At 28.4% G+C, this 25,767-nt stretch overlaps 1 protein-coding gene across 1 annotated transcript in view; it reads left to right on the plus strand.

Annotated features, from left to right (window-relative positions):
- The first annotated feature begins 1,824 nt into the window (after window positions 1-1,824).
- Window positions 1,825-25,767, plus strand: part of LOC119680217 (dynein heavy chain 3, axonemal-like) — a 34,230-nt gene continuing 10,287 nt past the window's right edge. Inside the window, exons 1-15 of the mRNA XM_038092929.1 lie at window positions 1,825-2,198; window positions 2,258-2,489; window positions 7,493-7,618; window positions 8,025-8,185; window positions 10,216-10,449; window positions 10,570-10,689; window positions 10,751-11,296; window positions 11,442-11,753; window positions 12,618-12,765; window positions 13,710-13,920; window positions 16,434-16,568; window positions 20,118-20,290; window positions 20,817-20,984; window positions 23,749-24,171; window positions 24,774-24,910. Of these exons, the coding sequence (XP_037948857.1) occupies window positions 1,825-2,198; window positions 2,258-2,489; window positions 7,493-7,618; window positions 8,025-8,185; window positions 10,216-10,449; window positions 10,570-10,689; window positions 10,751-11,296; window positions 11,442-11,753; window positions 12,618-12,765; window positions 13,710-13,920; window positions 16,434-16,568; window positions 20,118-20,290; window positions 20,817-20,984; window positions 23,749-24,171; window positions 24,774-24,910 (3,500 nt within the window). The remainder of the gene's footprint in view (window positions 2,199-2,257; window positions 2,490-7,492; window positions 7,619-8,024; window positions 8,186-10,215; window positions 10,450-10,569; window positions 10,690-10,750; window positions 11,297-11,441; window positions 11,754-12,617; window positions 12,766-13,709; window positions 13,921-16,433; window positions 16,569-20,117; window positions 20,291-20,816; window positions 20,985-23,748; window positions 24,172-24,773; window positions 24,911-25,767) is intronic.

The following is a 25,767-nucleotide window of genomic DNA, read 5'->3' on the forward strand; positions in this document are numbered from 1 at the left end:
AAAGCTTTATATTTAAAATTTCTATGCCATAATTAGTTAATCAAATTCCTGTGTTAATTAAATATTATATACTTTAAAATAAAGAATATTTCATCTAATGCCTTTAAAAATTCTAAGTTCATAAAAACGATGTCTTATTGATTGTTCATGATTTTAATCCACACCTTAAAGGTTGTTTAATATATATCATGAAAAGCAAATTTTTATAAAGAATATTTATATATTATGCAATATACACATCTGTTTTTATGAAGCATGCATATGAGATTTTGCGAGGTCAATATCTGCCACTCAAATCTGTGGACCGGAACCTTACTGTGGATTAAGTTGGTCTACAACTAGGTTCCTAATTGATAAATGGTTTTCAGCCGGGAAAAGTCGCTACTAGCGTTACAGTCAAGGTAACCGTAAGGTAGCCTTCTTCAGCAGAACACAGTTCAGGTTGCTGGTGTGATATTTAACAGGTCACCATTGACTGCGCTATCACCTTAACAAAATGGGTCTGTCCGAAGAGATAGATTGTCGACTTTCCTTAGAAGCAGACGAGACTTCCAGTCACATTCTATGTGACTGCCTAGCCTTAATATGGGCCAGAAGGAGGTCACTAGGTCGAGAACTACCCTCCCCTTTTGACATTAGGAGGACCTCAACGGCGGACATTCTAACTTTCATTCGAAGGTGGAATATCTTTTGTTCGGTTAGGACCTGTTCAGCATAAAAGATTAAAATATCCCAATTTTATTTTATTACAAAATGTATTTATCTAAAACTAAGTTAAATTATAATGCAATAATATTATACAATAATAGAAACTGATTTATATATAACATATGTATATAAATATCTATTAAGCCGTGTTTGTGGAACTTTCATTGAGGCACATTGTTTCTCTTCACATCTGAAAGAGTAGGAGTTTATATCCAATATATACGTAAGAGGATTAGGATGATTTAAGAATGTCTGTTAATGATTTTCAATAACTTTGAATGTTTGTTTATCAGATAAGGTGGGCTGTTTGTTATAGTTTTTGATTTTTTAATTTTTACATTGAAATCTTTGCAAAAATTTTGCATTAAATATTACTACAAGTTTGTTGGGTGTGAAACTGTATCTTTCTTTACAAAGTCATTTTTCATGCAAAAGTGAAAACATATGCCAATTATTGGCATTACAGTAAAAAAATTTTGTTACTATAACATTTAAAATATAGATATGTGGTACTAGTTTGATCAACATATATGCAATTTTATTGAAATTTACTGAATAATTGACTAATTCTATAACTTAAAATTCTTCTCTGAAAAATTCATTCAACTATGCAACAATGCATGTTGAATATTTTGAGTATCTGTTGCAGACATGGTTCTAGTTATTTTGTAATATAAACTTACTTTTTGATTCAAACTTTAAAGAAATGGTTTGAATGGTTTGAAGAACTCAGTTTGAATGGCAAGTTATCATGAAAGTATTACTCAAAGAACTGAAATGTTTCAGATAAACGCCTTTCACTGTAAACTGAATGCTCACTTACATTTATTCAAATTATTGATTTTCAACGAAAATTTCAAAGGATCAATTTAAATATGTGTGTATTCAATTATTTTACACATCATTTCACAAAAATTTTATTACTTTGCATTGCACCACATATTGCAGTTTGCCGTTTGCAGTTTGCAGTTTGCAGTACATGCACAATATATTCCAACCAACCAATAAAAATGTACAATAACATAAATTTCCTGTAAAAGTACCACTAAACACATCCTGTTTATGCATCGGTAAGCGCACACAAAATAATTTGGTATCATAACAATTTGGTCACAAATGCTAGCATATCTCATATTTGCATACGAAATTATTTCCATTTCCTCTTTTTCCAGTTTGATTGAGCAACGAGATCGTGACCGCCTTTTGGATATAGTATTAGGTGCCTGTAAGAATTATTTGCGTTTCAATTTGGAATCCGCTTTTGCTGAACGTATGGAGGATATGTCAGCAAAATTGACGGATAACGATTTAAGAAATTTATTCTATGGTAATTACATCGAACCAGATGCAAATCCTCGCATATATGATGAAGTTGAAAACTACAATAAATTGGAGAAGCTAATGACGTACTATTTGCATGAGTATAATGACTTTTCAAGCACACCAATGGATTTAGTACTCTTCCGTTTTGCTATTGAACACATATCAAGGTATTATAAAACTAAAAAAATTTAAAAACATTTTTAAAATAATGTCTCAAATGTCCTAGAGTGTCTCGTGTTTTGCAAATGCCGCGTGGTAATATTTTGATGGTTGGTATGGGTGGTTCTGGTAGGCGCAGTTCCTGTAGACTTGCTTCAAGTATTGCTGAGTGCAAATTAATGACTGTACAAGTCACAAAAACTTATACGCAACAAGACTGGAGAGATGACTTAAAGAAAATTTTAATGACTTCTAGTTTCAATCGAAATCATACTGTTTTTCTATTTTCGGATGCACAGGTAAATATTTAAATAACTTACTTATATATATATATATAAATTTTTTTGTGAAGAAACAGCTGCATGGATTATAATCTGTATATAGGGTTTATTATAATCTGTATATATCATGTATATAGGGTATTTTTTAAGAAGTTTAGAATAGAATGCAAAGAAACACAAACTCAATAAACGAGATATATATTTTGAAATACATCTTAAACACTTCATCTTGAAGACCCAATTGTGCGTAAATCTACTTCATTCTATGAATAACGCGCTCAATATTTTTTTCTAAAACAGGAATTTATGTTGACTTATCCACGTCGACCACTCGCTTCCTATACTTTCCCAAAAAAATGTAAACAGCAGTAAATCTCACGATATTAAACGCCAAGTAACAACTACATTATTGGAAATTCAAACCTGTCGTATAATAAATCTTAAAAATTAAACAAGTAGCACAACAGTGTTAAGAGCAAAAATCATCCAAAAAGATATTCCCGATATATTAAAAAATAAATCATTTATCATGGTACTTTTCCGTATGGCACTGATATTGGCAAACTGATTTCTTTTTTATAAAATTATTTCGTCCTAATTTTGCATTCATTACCATTAATACTTCCGCAAAAAATTTTTTTCTGGCAGTAAATCATCCGATCTATGCTAAGTAGATATGAAGGGAGCACAATAGACCCGATGGTCGCAGTTTCACATTTCCTTTTAATAATAAATAAATAGTAAACAATTCATTTCTGAACACAGAAATTCAGAGTGATTAAAAGTGAAAGCTTAACACCATTGGGTTCCTAATATAAGTATTAAAATACTGCGCCGTTAAACAACCAATTAGAACTCCATGAATTCCACCAGTACTAATTGAAGCTATATATTACTATATACTTTCGGCTGCCAAAAGTGAAACTCACTCATTTTCCTACTAATAATATTCCAAACAGTAATGGGATGGTGTCCTCAGAGTCTGACCACTTCACACACACCCATGCATTCCATTATACTCATGTCACAAATTACTGCAATTAAGATAAAACCACACGATGATTGTTAACCTGTACAGCCCCATATTTATCAATTCTTGCCAGATTTTATGATTTTTAAAGACAATATAGTTATCGTGCACACGTTTTAATAACGATTTATCAACTAACTTATAACACCTAGCACAGTCTCGTTTAAATCAAAATTGGTCCAGAGAACATTCACTAATATAATAAAAATTAATCATTGGTCAAGTCACTGGTACAGGCGACACTTTTGATTGTCTTCATTTTTAATAATGTATGGTTTAGCAATGTTCCTAGCCCATAAACACCACCAAACAGTATATTTTTTAAGGTACACCAGTAGCCAATGGATCGCGTTTGAATATTCTTTACTCTAATTGGTAATTTTTGTTAACATATCTGTTGAAAAACAAAGATTTACCAAAAGTGAAACTTATAGCACTATAGTGTTATGTAAAACTTTTTTACTGAACATTTATTTGGGATGCTTATATATATAATTTGTACATCCTCCTTGAGTGATATCTCGACATAAATGTTAATAGAATTATAATGGAAGCTGATAGATTAGTTATCAAGGAGTTAAGTGCCATTTTATATAAAATAATATGTACTAAAAATAAGCACCGACGAATTATGTTTTATAAGAATTATGTTTTCTTCGCCAAAAATCACTCAATAAATAAACTGCTTAAGTTCTATTAGCACATTGATTTCGTGCCATATTAATTAATTCACTTATTTTATTAACTCATTAGTCTGAAATTAAATTATAAGCATTCAATATTATTAATGTTTATTATGAATCTGTCAATTCGTATGATAATAAATGAAGTTATCAATGAATTTTCCCAAATGGGTTGATGCTGTCGATTTTTGTTAGAAAATTCTTGACTTTTCTGACCTAATTTGGGCAAATTTGCTATAAGGAATATGATATGAATGAATATTAGTAATACTATTAACACAACACACAAGTAAATTTAATTAAACACCTACTTTGGACTACCACAAAATAACAAGAGAATCAAGTCCTACATGTGTAAGTTCCCTTCACGAACAAATTTTCATTGTTTATTTAAGGAAGTCATAATTAAGTTTCTTTCATTGGCATTTACTACAGTTACTATACAACACTATGATTGCAAATATCAGATATGCACGTATATACAACCTAATAAACTTAATAATCTATTCACATACGTATATTTTAAGCGTACATTTAAAGAGCGTACCCTTACAATACTAATATTATTAAATTTATTGACAATAACGAATTTAAGGCTCCAATTTAATTTATGGAACAATATAAATTAATTTTACACTGCATTTCATATGCAAATAAATTAAGCAAAGGAAATAATTTATAACTTTTGAGAACTTATTGTAAATAAACATGTAGACAAGATGTTAACAAGATATTTCAATCGAGTTACATATAATGCATCATGCATATGCATAAGAATATGACCAGGCTACAGATATACGTACAAAGAGGAGCGATGATTGTGCTTCCATTTAAAAGCAATTTAGCAATTAACAAATAAATTTTATGCAAATATTAAAAATTATAATGAATTTGTCCTTTCCGGAGTGTAGCTCAAGTCTACAGTTAACTTTAGCTTTGCCTTCAGCAGTCAATAATAATAATTAATTTTATCAGTGAACTAACTTATAGAATTTCTTTGATTATACATCCTGCCCAAATAATATTACACTGTTGCACATAACACCTGTGTATTACAGACTAGATGTGAATTCAAGTACAAAGATATGTTACTGTGTCGTTTGTTTGATATCTGGAAGGGGACAAATGTACTTATTATGGATTAGTATTCTACGATGTTCATGCACAAGTGACCGATATGCATATTAGCATCATACAAGTAAGCCATCTAAGGCTTGTATTTGCGCACATATACATCATTTCATACATCATTTCAGTTTTAATTTGATTTTAATTAATTTTACTCACTAAATTTTGCAAATGTTCCATTTAATGTTTATTGTATTAGTACACAGGCAACACCTACTATATGAGCTGGTTAAGAAAACCATTTCCATTTATTGCAGTTAAACATCATACACAGATGCAATTCTTAGTTCTAAAGGCTCTCATTATCAGGACTTCTTAATAATTAATTCAAATTCCAATATATGGAAACTTCTCAATATTATTGATATACGTATGAATTGAATACATTACTGCGATATATAAAATAATAATTAAATTATTGAACTGACGGATGTTGTAGCACATAAATCCTAACTTTGGACATAATAAATTGATACCTGTGACATGCAATTAGATTTATGTTATTTTTAATATTGGTAATGCATCCTTTGATGCAGTCTTATACAATGATACTATCATCCAATATGTGCATATTTGTTACATTGATCCATTGATACGATTATATAGAATAGAATATATAGAATAGTTTTGGCGAAGATGTCAAGACGATAATGTTATTCACACACAAATAAAGTTGTCAGGTTGTGTAGTTCAAAATTTTTATCAATATTTAATTTATTTATAATAATTTAAATGAAAAGATATAAAGAAATATAAATTAATTAATTATTTTATCTAAATATTAAATAATATCTCCATGGGCTATACTTTGCAAAAAATTAAAGCAACTTATGGAAATGATAATTTATAAATTACTTCTTTTGTTTTCAGTAGTATACATTGACTTATTTATTTTAAATAATTTATTAAAATATAAACATTACATCAAGAGAGAAAAAAAGATAGAAGCTAACTACCTGAATATTAACTGGTTAAAGTTTAGAAGTCTGCACTTCAAATGATAAATACTGCATTAATTCCTGTTGACTTTTATTTTCAATCTTTTATAGTTTTATATGTACTAAAACCTAAACGTTTCTAATTATTAAACTAATACAAATCCATACATAAGAGGTCTGTCAATTAATGAAAATCCGTCATATACTTTTGTACAAGTGCGAGAATTTGTTATTTGTAACTTTTTAAAAACATGTATAGATCTCTAAACCTCGAAGATAATACCTTCGAAATGTCGAAATGACGAAATGAACAAACCAATTTATTATCTTTTTGCACAACACCTCCATAAGCTTAAGACACTACAGTTAAATAATCATTTAATGAAAGCAATTGATACATGGCAAGCGAAAGACGTGTAATGGCAAGTGACAACATCGCCCGTTGACAGCGGACGATGCTGTGTAATGGGCCTTTAAATCATGGTCACAAAGCCTTAGTATATCGTTAAATAACAATACCCAAACACAATGATGGCTAATCACTGGATATTAGCACCGTGGAATATGTTATATATGTAAAATTTTACTTAACCCTACTATTTTCTATATTGATGGCTAAAACAAGTACTTATCCACAAAATGTAGATAAATAAATAAATAAAAAAAAAACTTAAAAAAAAATTCAATAAAAAATAATTCAATAAAAATAATAAATAATTAATAAATAATTAAATAGTTATATATTACTGATTTCACCGTTTCTTAAGTGGTTTTCAATAATTTTAAGCCATATTATTTTTATTGATAACTATATTCCTATATTCTTAGCACAATCAGTCTTGCTATTTTTCTGAACTCAACTACTCTGTTAGGTATTTAAATAAAAGTTATGGACTGAGTTATCTCTTATTACTCTGAATACATTATACCTAATGTGTTATAAATAATTTTATTTTTTATATTTATTGGTAATGCTTTTAAGCAATGCAAAACCATATTGAATATTTATATAATTAAAATTTCTCTAAGCCTTACTGTAAGTAAATTTATATAAATACAATTTAAATAAATAAAACTTCTTTAAACTTATATATTATTTTATTTTTTTAATAACATAAGAAAAGGTTCAGAATCATAAAAATAATTCAATTTATTAAGTTGAGATTTTTATATAAATTACTTATTTCTCTAATACATATTCAGGAGTAATTTATATTTTCTGATTACCTTTGCTTTCTTTAGGCAATTGATGAAGGTTTCATTGAAGATATCAATGGTATATTAAATACAGGTGATCTACCTAATCTATATCAACTTGAAGATAAAGCATCAATAATGGAAAATATGCAAACTATATCCAAACAACAGGTAAGTAGAAGCTACAACCAATTATATTAAATTTTGGCCAATTTGATAAGTAAACTCAATCTTTTATTATAAAAGAGTTATAATAATATTTTTATTTAATTTTAGTTACCAGCATTTCATATGATGCTGCTCTTGTATTTTTTATATTTTTATACAATTTACCCAATTCAACAATTTACTCGTACTAGATATTTATCTCAAGTACTACCACAAACTCATACCTCGTACTAGTAAATTTAATGCAAGTACATTGCACAAATTGCTTGATTGACAGCAAGTTTAAATGCTGATTTACCTTACCGTACCTAACATTATTTTATTTTATTTTATATTATTTTATTTTACTTTTGCTGGCAATATTTTTGTAAAAATAACTTTTCTACTTCATACATTTTATTTTGCACAGGGTAAAGTTATTGATACTGCACCGAGTGAAGTGTACGCATACTTCATTGAAAGGATACGTGAGCAATTGCATGTGGCATTGGCCTTTTCACCAATTGGTGAATCCTTCAAGGAACGTTTAAGAATGTATCCATCACTGATAAACTGTTGCACGATTGATTGGTAAGTATTGCAACAAGCATTTATATTTTAGCAGGAAGCAAGCTGTATTTACAGCTCACTGAATATGTGCTCGAGAAGAAGAAATGTCAAAGTAACTAGATAAGGAAGCATAATGCTCGGAACAAGTTTATACCACATAAATGTTCAAGTACATATATATATATATATATATATATAAAGCAAATGTTATAAAAAAGTTTTTGCACGTTTACATGTACGAGTGAAACGGGATTTAACCAACACTTCAAATTTGACAAATCTTTTAAAAGATATTTCATTGCCGTTTGTAAAGAATTCTCAAGCGTAGTTAAATTAAGTTTGAAAATTTCTTTGCAAAAATATTTTTTGAAATATTTACTTCGTAATATTTATAAGTAAAAAACATAGTTCGAAATTAATATTAAACTTTATTTAATTAAAATGATCAGAAAGTTATATTCATTCCATCATACAAATTTAAAATAATATTTTAATTAAAATTAGTAATCGATATTGTTCTACGCATAGTATAGTATGCATAGTATATTTTAACTAAATTTAATTAATTCGAAAATAAATTTCTAAAGAAATGAAAGAAAATTGCTCTTTCTTTATTATTTTGTACACTACAATTTAATTTATTTTTGCAGATTGCTATTCATTGAATATAAAAACATCGATCAATAAAAAATAAGATTTATTTGTGATGAACACATATTCAATGAATATTGACCAAATAATTCCAAATATATCAATCGATAACGGAGACGAAACTCTAATTCCCGCAAACACATTTTTGTATACTGCTTAAAAAATAAAAAATGAAAGTGTGGTATATTCTCGGACACTCTTAATAATAATAATAATAAGTTATTAATAAGTTATTACTAAATTAGTATAGTATTTTCAAAACTAAAGTTACACCCACCCACAGAGCGCTAAATCAGCAGGATTAGCGTTTCTAAAAGCAACGCAGAAAGGCACGACTCCTCTCATTAGATTAAAATGAATTAACCCGACAATTCTACAAACTTCTATAGGACTTCTATAAGTCCCTAATTTTACAGGACTCTGCAGCTCTGTTAGGTAGTAAAGAAAAGGGGCACATTGTAATAGTGCATTGGAATAATCTATATTTTCACGGATAGTCATATGATTTGCGAATCACTAACAAACGCAAAGTTAAGATCTGAATCAGATATATTGACCCGATCATCTCTGAAAGAAACGATAAAAGTCATATTCAACTTATTTAGTTTTCGAGACACAATGATGTTGCTGGATATTGTAGAAATAATTAACTGGACTAATATAACTCGAATTCTCATTACACAGTAATATATAAGTTTACATATACAGGAATTTTGGGTACCAACACTATATTTCTAATTCTTTTATATTTTTTACAAATTATATCCGTTTATGCTAAAATAATCATTTAATTTTCATTATTTACTTGCCCTCTTATACAAATCATAATAGGAAACACAAACTTACTACATACCAAGTCAACTGGGGCCAAAAATATGTCACAAAAGAACAAACTGCCAATCTCCTGATGTCGGTCTGTAGATCTTTTTCTTGTAGGTATGCAAGCGATTAGGTTAGATGGCTCTAATAAAGGTTTCTTTAAAGATGAGAGCTTGTAAGAAACAATTTAGGACTTTTTATATTATTAAACGGGCTTTTACGCATAACTTCTTTAAAAAGTAGAAACTAGGTACAATTGACTAAATAAGAATGTTAACGTTAGCATTGGAAACTAGATAAAGGTGGTCAAAAAGATGTCATGAGCAGACCTATGTGAGTGAATCCTTGTACCATTATTACCAGAACTTCCATTATAAAACTAATAATTATAAGTAGTTAATATGGTTGTGTATAACCAACGTATGGCACGTAAAGTAATTATGCAACGGATTATCTATAAGGCAGCATATCTGCATTTTACTATTCGAAATAATAAATTTCAAGACTGATTTATACAAACCATGTTATTGAATATAAAACAACATTTTTTTAAGTTCTAACTATTAATGCTTTTATTATAGGTATATGCCATGGCCACCAGATGCTTTAGAACGAGTTGCTGAACATTTTGTTTCCTCACTGAAGCTAGGTCAGGAAATGGAAGCTGATGATGAAGAGGATGCCGAAAGAGCATCAACCAAAACTACAGACCACGAAGAACAAGTTCAAGAAGTTGTTGAATTAAGTGATCTTGAAAAACATTTAGTTAAGGCAGTGATAATTTTTAATCAATCAGTATGCGATGCTAGCGAAAAGTAAGTATCACAATAGAAAAATTTAAATAGAAATGATTTTTTAATAAATATTTTTTATTTATTACTAAGTTTTAATATTTTTATTATAAAATTTAAATACTTAAATGAAAATATTTACAGATGTTACATTGAATTAGGACGTCGAAATTATGTAACGCCGGCTTCCTATCTTGAAATGCTCAAAGCATTCAAAATCTTTTATAAACGCAAATTACATGAAACCACTAAACTAAGAGATCGGTAAATAAACCAAATAAATTTTTACTAAATGCTATAAAAAAAGACATATTATTTGTAATAGATACACAACTGGTTTGGAAAAGTTAGACTTTGCTGCTGGTCAAGTTGGTGAGATGCAAGAGAATTTGTTTGAATTACAGCCAAAACTGAAAGTACTCTCTGAGGAAACTGAACGCATAATGGTGAGAATTGAGAGAGATACAGCTGAAGCTGAGAAGAAAAAAGAAGTAGTTGGCGCTGATGAATCAGCTGCTAATGATGCGGCTGCCGCAGCGCAAGCAATTAAGGATGACTGTGAAAGCGACTTACAGGAAGCTATTCCAGCACTTGAAGCAGCAATGGAAGCTTTAAATACTGTTAAACCAGCCGATATTGGTATTGTCAAATCAATGAAAAATCCACCGTACAGTGTAAAATTGGTACTGGAAGCGGTGTGTGTGTTGAAAGGCATTAAACCTGATCGCAAACCAGATGCTACGGGTAAAATGGTTGAAGATTATTGGCCTGCTTCACTGCGTATGTTAAGCGATATGAAATTTTTAGAATCATTAAAATCTTTTGATAAAGATAACATACCGGGACCAATTATGAAAAGAATACGAGAAAAGTAATATATTTATAATTGATATTATTAATATAATTTTTTTTATAATTTTTTTTTATTTTTTTTATACATACTACTTAATACGGATGTAAATGCAATGTTATTATATATTATATTATTATTATATTATATATTAATCTGTTTTTAGATATATTGCTGATCGTGATTTTGTGCCAGAAAAAATTAGGACTGCTTCATCTGCTTGTGAAGGTATTTGCCACTGGGTACGAGCTATGGATGTCTATGACAAGGTAATTAAAATTGTTACTCCTAAAAAGGAGGCTTTAGCTGAAGCTGAATCAGAGTTAGCAGTTCAAATGGAAACTTTGAATGCAAAACGTGCTGAATTACAAGAAATTTTGGATAAATTACAAAAATTGAATGACCATTTTGCGGAGAAATCACGTGAAAAGAAACGTCTAGAAGATGATATTGATACATGTGAAAAAAAACTAAACAGGTAAAATATATAAGCAGCATTTCAACTCAGCTTAAAACTTATTCTGATTTGCAATCGTTTATAATTTTTTAGTACATACTATATCCAGCCTTCGATTTAATAGTTTGCTTTAATAGAAAAACTTTCACACTATCTAGTGCTATTTCAAAATAGCATAATACTAATAATAAGTGTATGTTAAACAGTTTCTTTTTTGCTTTGTTACCAATCCGATATTTTCCACATTATTGGTATTATATGAAAATATCAATATTTACAAAGATTAAGATATGGCAGTTTAAAAATGTGTCTTCAGTACCCAATTTCAAAATTATTTCCTGAGAAACGGGTATTCTTATTTTATGAAAGGAACCCCTTTAAAAACTTTCAACCAAATCGAAGGTGATGAAGTCAAAAAGGTGTCCAATTTGTAAAAGAGTGATCCATATACAATAAAGATAATTGCAAATAAACTGTTAAAAAAAAATACCTAACTTCCATTTAAATCAGGAATATGTTATTTATTTTTAATTTGATTTTTAAAATCAATTGTGATGAAAAAAAAACTATTTCTTAATAAAAACTAGGTTTTAATAGAAAGGTTTTTTAAATAGTAATGAAATAAAAATTTTTACTTAATTAAATATTGGTAAATATTTATTTTAATTTATATTGTTTTTTTTATTTTTACTTATTATATTTATTTATATCTATTTGAGCCAGTGCACTTGAGCACTTTTACTCTTTCTTAACTCGAGGTATTTTTAAAACCCCTCTTTACGCCTTGTCTGGATTGTTGTTCATCAGACTAATCAATAATTGACCTCAGATCTGCATTTATTTATATCAAAAACTATATATTTATTTATAAATTTTTTTTTCTAGAGCTGAAAAACTGCTTGGTGGCTTGGGTGGTGAAAAAACCCGCTGGTCTGAAGCAGCTCATAATTTACACGAATCCATACATAATATCGTTGGAGATGTATTGCTTGCAGGAGGTTGTGTAGCATATTTAGGATTTTTCCCAACAGAAGTAAGTAGAAAGCCATTTTATTGCAAAGTCAAAAGTGTTTAAAAACTTTTTTATAAACAGACAAATTTAACATTAGTTTTAATGCAACTATTTGTAGACGTGATGGCATTTACCAATTTGTTTATTATAAATTTCAGTTTAATACATTATTTTATAATTATTTTTTTAATGAATAACTTTGTTTTTTCATTTGTAAATGCCTATGCATATTAATTTTATTTTAAATAATTGCCAACATTGTTATCATTTTCCACCTAAAATATTTTTCAATTTATAGCTTATATTAGAAATATGTTAAAACTATTGCATAGCAATTTATATGTATGCATTTGTACATTATAATTATTTCCAATTTATTGCGGATTATATGCATATATACATACTTTGTATGGAAAGCAAAATTTTCCGTAAAAAATATTTTGTTCAATGATCCTTAATTATTTAAGAGTAATAAGCGCCTAAGTATGCGTGCATTATTTTTCGAATTTACACTCGTGAATAAATTCAAAATACAAAATACAAAATGCAAAATGCAAAATGCAAAATACAAAAATTCAAAAATTAAATTCTAAATAATTTACTATTATAATGAAGTTGCTTAAGCGAAAATTTATATTAAAATATGTTGCAGAGTTTACTGAAATATTTCACGTGCGCTTAATAAACTGCAAAATTATTTAAAACAACGGTTTATGTGCGCTACACAGCACTTGCAGGCACAGGACATTTTCAGTTATTTAAAAATGCAGTTAATATACTGGAATGACTATAATAAGCAGCCTAAAGAGCTTTATATAAAATATTCTTCTTTATTTTATATTAAATTTTAAACACACTAAAATGAAATATTTTTAAAAAAAATGTCTGCTCTTTTTATTTTTCACACCGACAATGAAAAATTATTTGTATTTTTATCTATTATTTAATTAAAAATTCCTTTGTAGTATCGTGTCTATATCGTAGAGGACTGGAATGAGTTACTACTAAAGTTCAATATACCATGTTCAACAAAATTTTCATTGGCATCTACACTGGGCAATCCAATGCAAATACGTGCCTGGTCATTGGCTGGTTTGCCGGCAGATAATTTTTCTGTTGAGAATGGTATCATTGTAACGAATTCAAATCGTTATTCACTGATGATAGATCCACAGGGTAAGTATAAACTATAATTAGAATGTAACTTAATAATGCAAAATTAATTACGGTTGTAGAACTATTTCAAACTATTGTTATTGAATATATGGTATTAAAGCTTAATTAGTTTTATACATTAAAAACAATACATATTAATTACAGATTACATTAATTTTCACAAGAACTTTAAAATGTTTGCATATTTTATCAATATTTTAGGTTTTTTCATACTTGTAGTTGAGATAATTAGTATATCGACAATACTTCTAATATACTTAACTCGAAATGATGCAATATTTTCATAATTTCGTTTTAAAAATCATAGCTTGATGAAAAAGCTCTCATAAGCTTAATGCAATTTTCTCAACTGAAATTTAGTTAATAAATTTAATTCCTACAGACTTCGAATTAAAATTTATACTAAAAATGAAACATTAAGTTTTAAAATCAGTTTAACAATTTTAAGAGTGCATTTCCAAAAAAAAATAAAATAAAATGTAACTTTATAAAAAATAAGAAATAATAAACGAATTGTTTTTGTTCTATTTAAGCAAAGTAATAGAAAAATAGTGAAACTAAATATTTTACTAAATCTCTAAATAGAATTTTTAAAAGAAATGGTATAAAAAGCAATGTGAAATCATTTCACATGGGATATATATATATACATATATTAACTTAGGTTAGGTTAATGTGGCAGTCCAATGTAAAACCAATACTTAACACGGGACCTTGACATTATTATAGTGAAATAACTTTGTTAATTATGAAATCATTTCGTGACTGACGTTTTTAATTTGAGTGTAAGACATTTCTAATAATTGAAGATATAATTACCTAAATTATTCGCTCTGCTTCTGACTAGAGCCGAGCAGCTGAAAAAAAGGTGTACCATTCTTTTTTCCTTTCCTCATATTAAAAATTTCTACAATTTTCCTTGGAGCGAATTTTCCGCTTTTCAGAATTTTTACTTTGAAGGGCATATCTACCAAACTGTCAGTAATTGATAATAAAAATCATGGCCTGAAATGTATCCCCTCTTAGTAGGTTTTCTGTTGTATCAAATTTTGACCACTTAAACTTAGAGATCAGATGCACATAACGTACTGGTCTCTCTACTGACTCTGTTCTTCCACAATAGTTTACAGGTGAGGATAGAAATTAATTGCAAACTATAAACTATTAGCAAACTATGACTGTCTAATAGAATTTCCTTTAATATTTTTAAACTTATATTAACTTGACCCAGACACCAGACTAATATCATTTAAATTTCCAGGTACTTTTAAACAACATTTGTTCTTAACATCATCACCAAGATTATTGTATAATCTTAATTTTAGATTTTTTTGCACATAAAATGTTTCATAAATTAAAAATTTAAATTTAAAATATTAATGTAAAAATCATATTAAAAACATTTTACTTCATACAAACTTTAATACACTGCATTTTAAACACAGAATCAAAACGAAGTTTTAAAAATTAAAAATAAAATTTTAAAATTGAATTCTTATATTTAAGAGCATATGTATTTAATATTATATAAAATAAAAAGAAAAGATTATTTGTATCATGTTTAGTATCCGGCTTTCTAGCGTATAGTTTTTATTTTTATTAAAAGTTTTAATATTTTCTTTTTAATGCATTCTAATTGAAATTTAAAATATTTTTATTAAGAGGTTTTTCAAACAGTAGTGAACTACAACAAAATAAATTCATTTTATATTATTTTAATAGTTGAATTTTTGGCTGACCATATAGCTGTTTCGAATATTGCGAAATACCCATCATCAGTGGTCTTGGAAATAATTCTTGTATTTAATTATCCCTAAATAATTTTATCAGACTGCAAATCGAACTCTTGCCCTGCCAAATTTGAAGCTCAGAGTCAGTGTTCATTAACTAACTGGCCCAAAGCAGTATTTTAGTTATGTGTTCGTAGTTGGAGTTTTGTAAAATTGCTGTAAGAGTTCACTTACAAATTCACTTACTATGTTTATATTAGAACGAAATCATAAACCAGGTGTAGAATAATTGAATTAATTATTTATTTTTATTTTTAATTGTTAAATTTCAATACTATTCTATTTTTATTGAAAAATAAAATTGAATGTTATCATAATTGATAAATGATAATGCCAATTTTAGCACTTTTCGACTAAGTCTCAAAACATTACTTAAAAGAATTTATATAATTTATTTCTTTTACAATCTAGAAAAACGTAGGAAGTTTAAACAACAACGTGGAAACGTGCTAAAAAAAATAATCATTTTTATTACTAGTGTTCTTTTTAATACTTTTAGCTATTCTAAATTTTTTTTCAATTTAATTCTCTGAGGGTACCATTAATGTACTTTACTCTTCTTATAAATCAATTTGCTAAGTCAAAATAATTCAAGAAAATCGTCAAGTCAATTTATTTACTAACATTTACTATAAAGTCAAATATTTTACTGTTGGATTACATATGCCATTAACTTACATACATACAAACATATTTACTCATATCATCCTCTTAAATTAACAGTTCAAGCCAACAAGTGGATAAAGAATATGGAAAAAAAGAATGACCTAAAAGTGATCAAGCAGACCGATTCCAACTATATGCAAGTACTCGAATTGGCTATTACGTATGGTAATCCGGTGTTGATTGAGAATGTTGGTAAGATTACGCAGAATAAATTCATAAGTATTTCCTATTTCATTTAAATTTATATTTATTTATTTATTTATTTCATCACATTCATCGCATGAAATATGGTTGAGTACTTTTTATTGAGCCATGAGCTATGAGCCATGAGCACAATACAATTTGGTAGCTTGTTTATTTTTCCGTTTTTATTTATTGTTCGTTAGTTTGTTATTTATTGTTTACTTATATACTTATTATTTTTTTTATTTTTTGTTTATTTTTATTGTAAATATTGTACTATTTATTGTGGTTATTATTTTATTAAATGAATGAAGTCATCCATTAAAATTAGCAATGTTCAAGATTGATGATTTAATGAAATCAAGCAGAAAACATTTAAATCCAAAATGTAGCGTAAAATTAAAAATAAACCAAGTAGTACTAATCAAAATGAAATCAAATTAAAAAAAATTTAAATATGCTACAAATTAAATTCAGTTCAGCCGAGAAAAGTCAACAGAAGTAAAACAATCTCAATCTCAAATGAGAAATACAAACAATATCGAAAAGTTAAATTAAGCATGGTAACTTTAAGGCTTCATATCTTTTCACTTTTTGTTTACTTCAAAATTATTTTGTAAACTCATAACAATTACAAAAGAATACTTAACAAAATCAAATTGCAGCGAAATATATATTTTTTTTTGTTTGAATTTCTTTTTCAGAGAAGTGAAGAGTAAAAAGTTTTGCAGGATTTCTTAGAATATAATATTATTATACAAATCTTAGATGGTCTGTTCACGGTAGCTACTTCATAATTTGTTTTTATTCAATTGTTTTTGTTGAAAACTCACTTTTCCAAAAGGGTTCTGCTTGAGTTTTATTACCTTTTTGATGGTACGGTTTTTATTTCATTATTTAAGTTTTTATATTAAATAAAATTTTATTTAAATATTTTTAACTAAAACACACAGTTTCAATATTAGTAAAGCGTATTTGTTTTTTTGGTCTGTCTTAAGAGTAAATAATAATAACTCATTAAAAATAAATGAATGTATACACCGCGATCTCTAGGATGTCTTAAGAGTAAATAATAATACCTCATTAAAAACAAATGAATGTATACACTGCGATCTTAACATCCCCGTAGTTAAGAATGTTATAAAAAGCCAAGCTAGAAATCACAAAAAACGTATTCAATATCATCCTAACCATTTTATTAGTACAGAATTTTAGCAGAAGGAAGACGGATGTGCTACTGAGCACAGTCCATTCAAGCCCACAAAATGTTTAAATATTTAGTCATTTACTCTTAAATATTGTTAATTGTCTATTCTTAAGTGACAGATCACAATAAGAGAAAATAAATTTAAAAAAAAGCTAACATAACAAAATTTCTACCGGCTAATACAATATACATAATCCAATATATGACAATTATATGGTATATATGGTATATATGGTATATATGGTATATAGTAATTAAAATTATGAAACAAATATTGTTTTTATTTTTAATTATTTTTTGTATTAATTTAAATTAACAATCTGTTTACAGTCTCAGACAATGAACAAAAATGTTTATTTTATTTTATTCAATTAACAGAAGAAGATACTTAATATAGTGTTAATGGCAACTTTTATAATGCACACTTCACTGACACTTAAGTAAAGTGTAGTATAACTATTTTTCAACACTAAACAATTAATGATTTCTAAAATGCTGAAATTATAATATTGTAAAATAAGCAAACTGACAAAATAAATTTTAAAATTAAAAATATATCCCAGTAAGGTAAAACTGAAAATTCAAATAAATACGTATAGTAAAAATGAATATTGAGTATTAGTTGTGAAATTGCGATCGTTATAAATACTAGAATCGATTAGTTTGTCTAAGAAGCACAAACATTGTGTGTAAGAGGAGTGAGGGTTACAATTTTAATATTAACCGTGAAAGATGGTGTTAAAATGAAGTATCTCCAAAAAATAGCTCAGATACTTTTTAGACTTTTCTCTATATTTTTATTCATCACGAACTTTTTTTACCAGATTTTGATAACTTCTTTAAATAACTTAAATATTTTTTAAAAAATTCAAATTTTCTAATACAATAATTTTTCAGACTTAATAAAAAGAAAAAAAAAACACTAAAAATTTAGATTTCACAACTAACACTGCTCGAGACTATTTAAAAGCATATCCAATTCGTAGTTCTTTGCTTCATCTGGAGTCCAGAATTTCTACTAAATTCTATTTACATATTTATATTTATATTGTCTTGTCGTAAGATTGACTTTACAATTTTTGAAATTTATTTTTTAAGGTCTAAGAAAAGTTTTTTAAAGTTAGATAGTTCAAAAACACTTAGATCTAGCTATCTATTTGAAACGTTTCTTGAAATATTTTAGATATTAAAAATGCTAGCTCAGTATACTATAAACCAGCGACCATAACAGTTATCATTAAAAAATAAAAATCACCTTTTAACTGTTATTCATATACCTATTAAAATAAATACGTACAAAACTCACATGCAAAATGCATTTTATATTTTTGTTTTTAAAAATATCACAGGCACGCAGTGTGAGTTATATTTTGTTTTCAGAAAAAAAAGTTATTCTTGAGTTTTATATTCTTAAGGCAAAAATGAGAGTTATTTGTGTGTTTTGAAATAAAAAGCGGAGTGAGTGCAAGAGTTATTTGTGCGTGCAAAATTAAAAAGCACTTGATAATAATTATTCTTGATAAATATAATATAAAGCAAATTTAATTATTATTTTTTTGTGTTTTATTTTAAAATGCTCATATATAAAAATCATACGTCATATTAAGAATGAAATTTGTTAGAATGATAACTATATACTTAAGTATGAATTTAGACAACTTTTCGTTGGTGTTGTTTTTCTTAAAAATTTTTGAAATAACTGTTATTTTCGATCCCTGCTTTAAATCTCAGAGAATCACAGCTTAAACACAGCATAAGTGTTAAGAAGTTATCACACACGTATAAGAATTTGTAACATTGTATCACTTTTTAAATTGATTTTATTAATTATGTTCATATATATATATTTGAAAAGCCTTAATTCGTATAGTATTCAATAAGCACTATAACTTATTCAATATTGCTTATTGTTTATAAATTAAGCACTTGTAACTTACTCTATATAAAGCAGAATTAGGTATTTAACGTGAATCAAGGAATAGATTTTATTGATTGATTAATTTCTTTATAGTTTCAATTTCTTTCATAAAGTTTATTGTGCAATAATATTATCAATATTAATAATACCTCAGCAACAAATAAATTGGAATAGTGTTAACAGTGCATAATGCAACGTTGCATATTTCACCACTGCTCCAGACAAGTTGTTGCCTCAGCTTAACATAAATATTCAAAATAAGTTATTTCACATTTGCTAAATTGCTTAAAATATAAATTGAATGACACAATTTAGTAATGTGAAATAATTTAATTATTACCTTAATCAACGCTTAAATTCTACCTTAACAATATATTCTTCTCATACATTATTCTGCATTTATAACTGAATAAATGTATTCACTCAATTTCAGGTCAACGTTTGGATTCAAATTTAACACCAATTCTTGAAAAGAATATTATTAAACATAAAGGTGGCTTCTTTATTAAATCCGGTGATACTATGATAGAATACAATCCAGATTTTCGGCTTTACATTACAACTTGTCTACGTAATCCACATTATCCGCCTGAAATCATGGTTATGGTAAGTTTACATTGCAATTGCAGTTTACAGAGCAATAAAATAAGAATGTTAAATATAGAAATAAAAATACAAAATAAGATTTTACGAATATATACAAAACCTAACCAAAGTAAAAACTTTTAATATCGACATTTTGGATTGATAGTCAAACTCTACCAAAGTAGACACACAGAAACATATATACCATACATATAGACAATAGCATAAAATTTTACTCCCGAAAAATGTAAATTTTTCTTGAGGCCAACTTGGTGCGAGGAAGAATTCTCTCTCGTTACACTGAACGCGTTCATATGGAAAATTTGTTAACATTTTGCTGCTGTCAGCATTTTCTTTTGCTGTTACATTTTCCAATTTTAATTTTGTCCTTTTGAATGTTTACTTTATTTTCATTACATCTTTATTTTCATTTTTTTATGCTATAAATGAAAGACTGCAAATTTCGTTTTTCTAAATTTTATTTTTATTTTTATTATAAATTTTACTATTTTTGTCATTCCTGTTGTATTCTGGATATTTTTTCCAGGTAACGGTAATAAATTTCATGATAACGGAACAAGGTTTGCGCGAACAATTGTTAGCCAATGTTGTGGCACGCGAACGTCCTGATTTGCAAGCCAAAAAGGAGCAACTGATTATTGAGTCTGCAAGGAATCGAGATGCTTTATATACAATCGAATCGCAAATTCTAGAGGTAAGCACTTTGCTTTGTTTTGAAATTCAATTACTGCTTTGTTTTCGTTTTATTTTTTCTGTAAATTAATTTTTCTATTTTCATTTTAATACACTCCTTTTTATTTTTTTTTTTTAATATTTTTTTTTAAATTCTACTAGAAAATTTTAAGTTTTGTTTGTTTCTCAATTTAGTTTTATGCTATTTTTTATTAATATATCGATATCTGATACGAATTTCATAAGCCAGCGTATTGTACCGTAGCAGCGCGATGGCAATAGCAAAATTCAGAATTTATGGCATTGACAATTCAATTATCTGGAAAAATTGATTTTGTATTTTCAGTTTTTGTAGCAGATTTTTAACTGAAGGTTTAGATTAGTTTAAAAATATGAAAACAAAAACAAATCATTGAAAAGGAGTTCGAAACTCGAAGATAAGAATTTAATTAAATATTATATAAAAGCATTTCTTCGTTATTTTCTTAAGTATTTGACTTTCTTGAATAAAAGGAATAAATATCATTAGTTTATATTAAGAAAGTCATGTTTATGTGCTTATTCTATATGAACAATCGGTGAGTTATCATGAAACATAATCATTCAATGAGCTACGCAAATATTTTTTAACACTGTATCCTTTTTTTTCATCGCTACCGATTTCTAACCAAACTACACCAGAACAACACCTCTTCTATAAAACGAAAAAAATATAGTCTGTTAAGAATTCGTGGCAAGTGTGTATTCCCTGAAAGAGATGGAATGGTCAACTTGCGAAATGAGTGCATGAAGCGCAGTATCGACAGACTTGCCTTTAGTATATACATGCTATGATGAAGATAAAAGCACGGGGTTTATAGTGTTCCAGATATCAAGATCTAAACCCTCTCCAGTACTTTTAGAAGAAAGGAGGACAGACTGATTGGTCTATAATCCAATCTCACTCACTGCAGTGAGTTGGTTTTCCCGCTTTGGGAATGAAAACTACACAAGCCACTCTCCAGCAGCTTGGGATATACATTACTTTAAGACAACTATTGTATATGCTTAGAAGCCAGGAAAGGATGACAAATTCTCCCTGTTGAATGTTAGCGGGATTGATGCCGTCCGGACCTGGGGATTTATTTGCTTTAAAGGTTTGGATGGCCCACTTGATTTGGGTGTTGGTCACTTGAAACGTATTGGGATTATTTGGAGGGAGCAAACTGATTTGATAATCCGCATTAGAGAATACACTCCCTGGAAAGTGCGAGTCCAGAAGAATGTCAAGAGTTTCCTTACTGGTGTTGGTCCATTGACCATTTGGAGTCCAGATACAATCAAGGGCCTTGTGAGTGGAATTGAGAATTTTACACAGTCGGCTAGACTCAGAGGAGGATTCTATGTTACCACAAAAATTTTTCCAAGCTGCCCTATTAGTCCGCCTAATGGGGTTATTTTCCTTTATAAGGTGCCAAGTTTCCTGTAGCTTTGGCATCAGCTTTCTGCAGGTTTTACGGAAGTCTGCAATGTTTAAGTTCAACCAAGGCGGTTTGGGTTTGTCCCTAAATTCCGATAGCTTGCAGGCCGCGTTTGTAGCGCATCTAAATGCTGATGTGATATGGTCAACCGCTCCATCAATATCGGAACAATTGAGAATGGTGGGAGGGACAAACTGTAAGTTGGACTTAAGGTCGGATCGAAACATATGCCATTCAGTATGTTTTCTATTTATTGGTTTAGATGATCTGTTCAATTCAGGGTTCACCGCAAAATCAAGATCAAAATTAATGTACCTGTGGTCAGAAAAGGAACAATCTTGCGATACGGAGAACTTCCCTTTATTAGAAGTTATTACTACCTTTGTTAGCAATCACTTTCATGTGTTTTGAGTTATCCTGCAAGTATGAAAATCAAATAAAGACCTCTACCTCGGTATTAGTTTAATTGTGCTCAATATAATTTAAATTTAAAAACTTCATGATTTTTTACGTCGCCTTTTGAAAGTTAATAAAAAGATAAGAAGATGCGTTATTACTCAATAGATGTAATATTAAACTCGGATGTGGACGGCTATAAAGATCACCTGCACAAACTAAACCCCTTCGAATCAGACGAAAAGAGATATATCAAACAAAGGGACAACAGATGCATCTCTGCTGCGAACAAATGCAGATATAACTGTGAAGATGAAAATAAAATTAAGCATTCAAATACGAAACTCAATCTTGTACTTGGCAATTGCCAATAATTAGAAAACAGAAAGTAACAGAAAAATACTTAAAAGTAATTAAAAGGAATTACATAACTAATGCGGCTCCTTCAATTACATTCACTCAAATAGTGAAATAGTGATTCTCTTGACTGTAATCTTTATTAGCTACTATTTTTACAAAAGTATTGAAAATGGATGTCATCGCAATGCTGGTTTAAAATAACTACAAAATTTTTAATATACCTTTTAAAGAACCTTATAGACCCACCAATAATTGTAGTTGCCTTTTTGATCTACTTCCCTCCCACAATAAGTAAATAAATCAACCTTAAACGAAATTTTCACGAATCACTTCTGCCTAAATTGAAATCTCAAAGTTTACTGATGTATTGTAGTAATACTTGACTGAATAATATTATAGTATGTTTTTTATACATTCATAAATTCTATTTTAGGATATTACACTCATTTTAGTTAAACATTTTATTTATTAACAAAATACAAACTCAATTTTTTTTTTTTTAATTTTAAATAAAAAAAATTTACTCACAAAAATCTTTTATCAATACTTATTTATTTTCATTCATCACAGGTCTTATCTAAATCTGAGGGCAATGTGCTGGAAGATGAAAATGCTATCAATATATTGTCATCGAGTAAAATACTTTCTGAGGAAATACAAGAGAAGCAAGTAATAGCCGTTACCACCGAAGCAGAAATTGATGCTGCACGTCAACAGTACATACCAGTGGCAAAGCATTCTGCCATTCTGTTCTTCTGCATCAGTGAAATGGCGAACATCGATCCAATGTATCAATATTCGCTTGGTTGGTTCCTGAATTTGTTTTTAACAGCAATTGCCAAGGCGGCTAAATCCAACGTACTATCCGAACGTTTGAATAATTTAAATAATTACTTCACCAAATCAATTTATCAAAATGTTTGCCGTTCGCTATTTGAAAAACATAAGTTGGTCATTTCGTTGGTAATGTGTTTAGGAATTATGGTGTCTGTCGTGAGTATATATTAAACAAAACTGACACTTTAAATTCAGTGCCTTCACATATTGTTTTAAATATTTAAAGCAATTTATAGTGTTATTGCCTATTTTAGTGCTACTGTAAGTCAGAAAGGCAAATGCTTTCATTACAATTTTTAGTGCTGTTATAATCTAAAGCGCATTAACTTAAAGCCAAGTTAATGCCTTTACGTTATTTTACATCCAAAATAATTTAGAATATTTTTGCTTTTCGGTAGTACCAATGTTCATTTCGCGCTTGTTTTCTATCTTGTTTTAATCATTATTAATTTTTCATTTAATCCTATTTCATTTGCATGAAAAAACATAAAACTGCAATCATCTAAATGGAACTTGCCATTTGCTAATTTTCAACTCTGCTCTGCCGCTTGCACGAATACAACAACTGTAATCCTGCTAACTCTGACACATCTTTTGAATGCCTTTGGAACAACAAACAACAAATAACGTAAAACTATCTTTCTACTACTCAAAATAACAAAAAAAAAAAACATAAATAACAATTACTTTGAAAATAAATGTTTTTAAACAAAAATGCAAACAACAAATCCAAAAATTGTTACATTCAACACCGAAAGGAAAGAGTGAATAAAGCGCATTTATTATTCTTCTTAACTGGAGGCGTTGGCTTGGGAAGCCTTCCCCCTAATCCAGCTTCAAGTTGGCTTCCCGAAAAATCATGGGCACAAGTAGCACGCGCTAGCGATTTACCGGGGTGAGTAAGTTATTGTTAAGCTTGAAAAGAAGTAGTCGCAAGGAAGTGAGTATCACTTTTGGCTTTATTTATTTGTAATTTGGTGATGTTGTTTTTAACTCAAACTTTATTTGCCTTTATTTGAAGTTACACAAACAATTGCCAATTTTGTAAGCCAAAGTTACATTTAAATATGCATTTTATTTAGAATGAATTTTTTTTATTATCATTTTATAAGCACTTGAAAATTAATTAATTTGAATTATAATTAAAGTAATTAGTGACTTTTAGATGATTTATGCAGACATTTAATACGAAAGAAGGGTTGTGAGGAGTAGCTAAAACCCCAGAAAATTAACGGCAGGAATCTAAATGCACATATCTATATGCACCTTGCATATCTATATGTATCTATACATATTTATATGTTTGGACCTTGCTATTAGGTTCATCTTTCGCAGGACATTGTACAATTCTAGTTCCTTTCAAAGTAATTTTCGATGACTTTGGAAATAGCTGACCATAACTTAACAGAAATTAATTTTCAAAACGTTGAGAGTTTGAAGAATATATTAAACTCACCTTTCTTTGCGTCAACATATAGTATACGCCAGAAGTGATAAAGTCGAGTGGTGATAAGTTGCATAACTTTAGTGATCAAATCACACCATCAAAATTAAGTTATTAGTTTTAAGAAATTTTACACGCAACAAAGCCAAAGCAGAAAATTGTGTGCGGGTTGTGACTTATGCCACCATTTTGTTGAAAGTATATATCTTTGACATCCATATCTTCATTAATGGGCTAAACATAATTGGTTATCATGTGACTACGATCGTGAAATGCAACACTATAAAATATATTTTTATGGGTCTCAT

This window comes from Teleopsis dalmanni, chromosome 1, assembly GCF_002237135.1.
Source record: "Teleopsis dalmanni isolate 2A chromosome 1, ASM223713v2, whole genome shotgun sequence".
Classification (NCBI taxonomy): domain Eukaryota; kingdom Metazoa; phylum Arthropoda; class Insecta; order Diptera; family Diopsidae; genus Teleopsis; species Teleopsis dalmanni.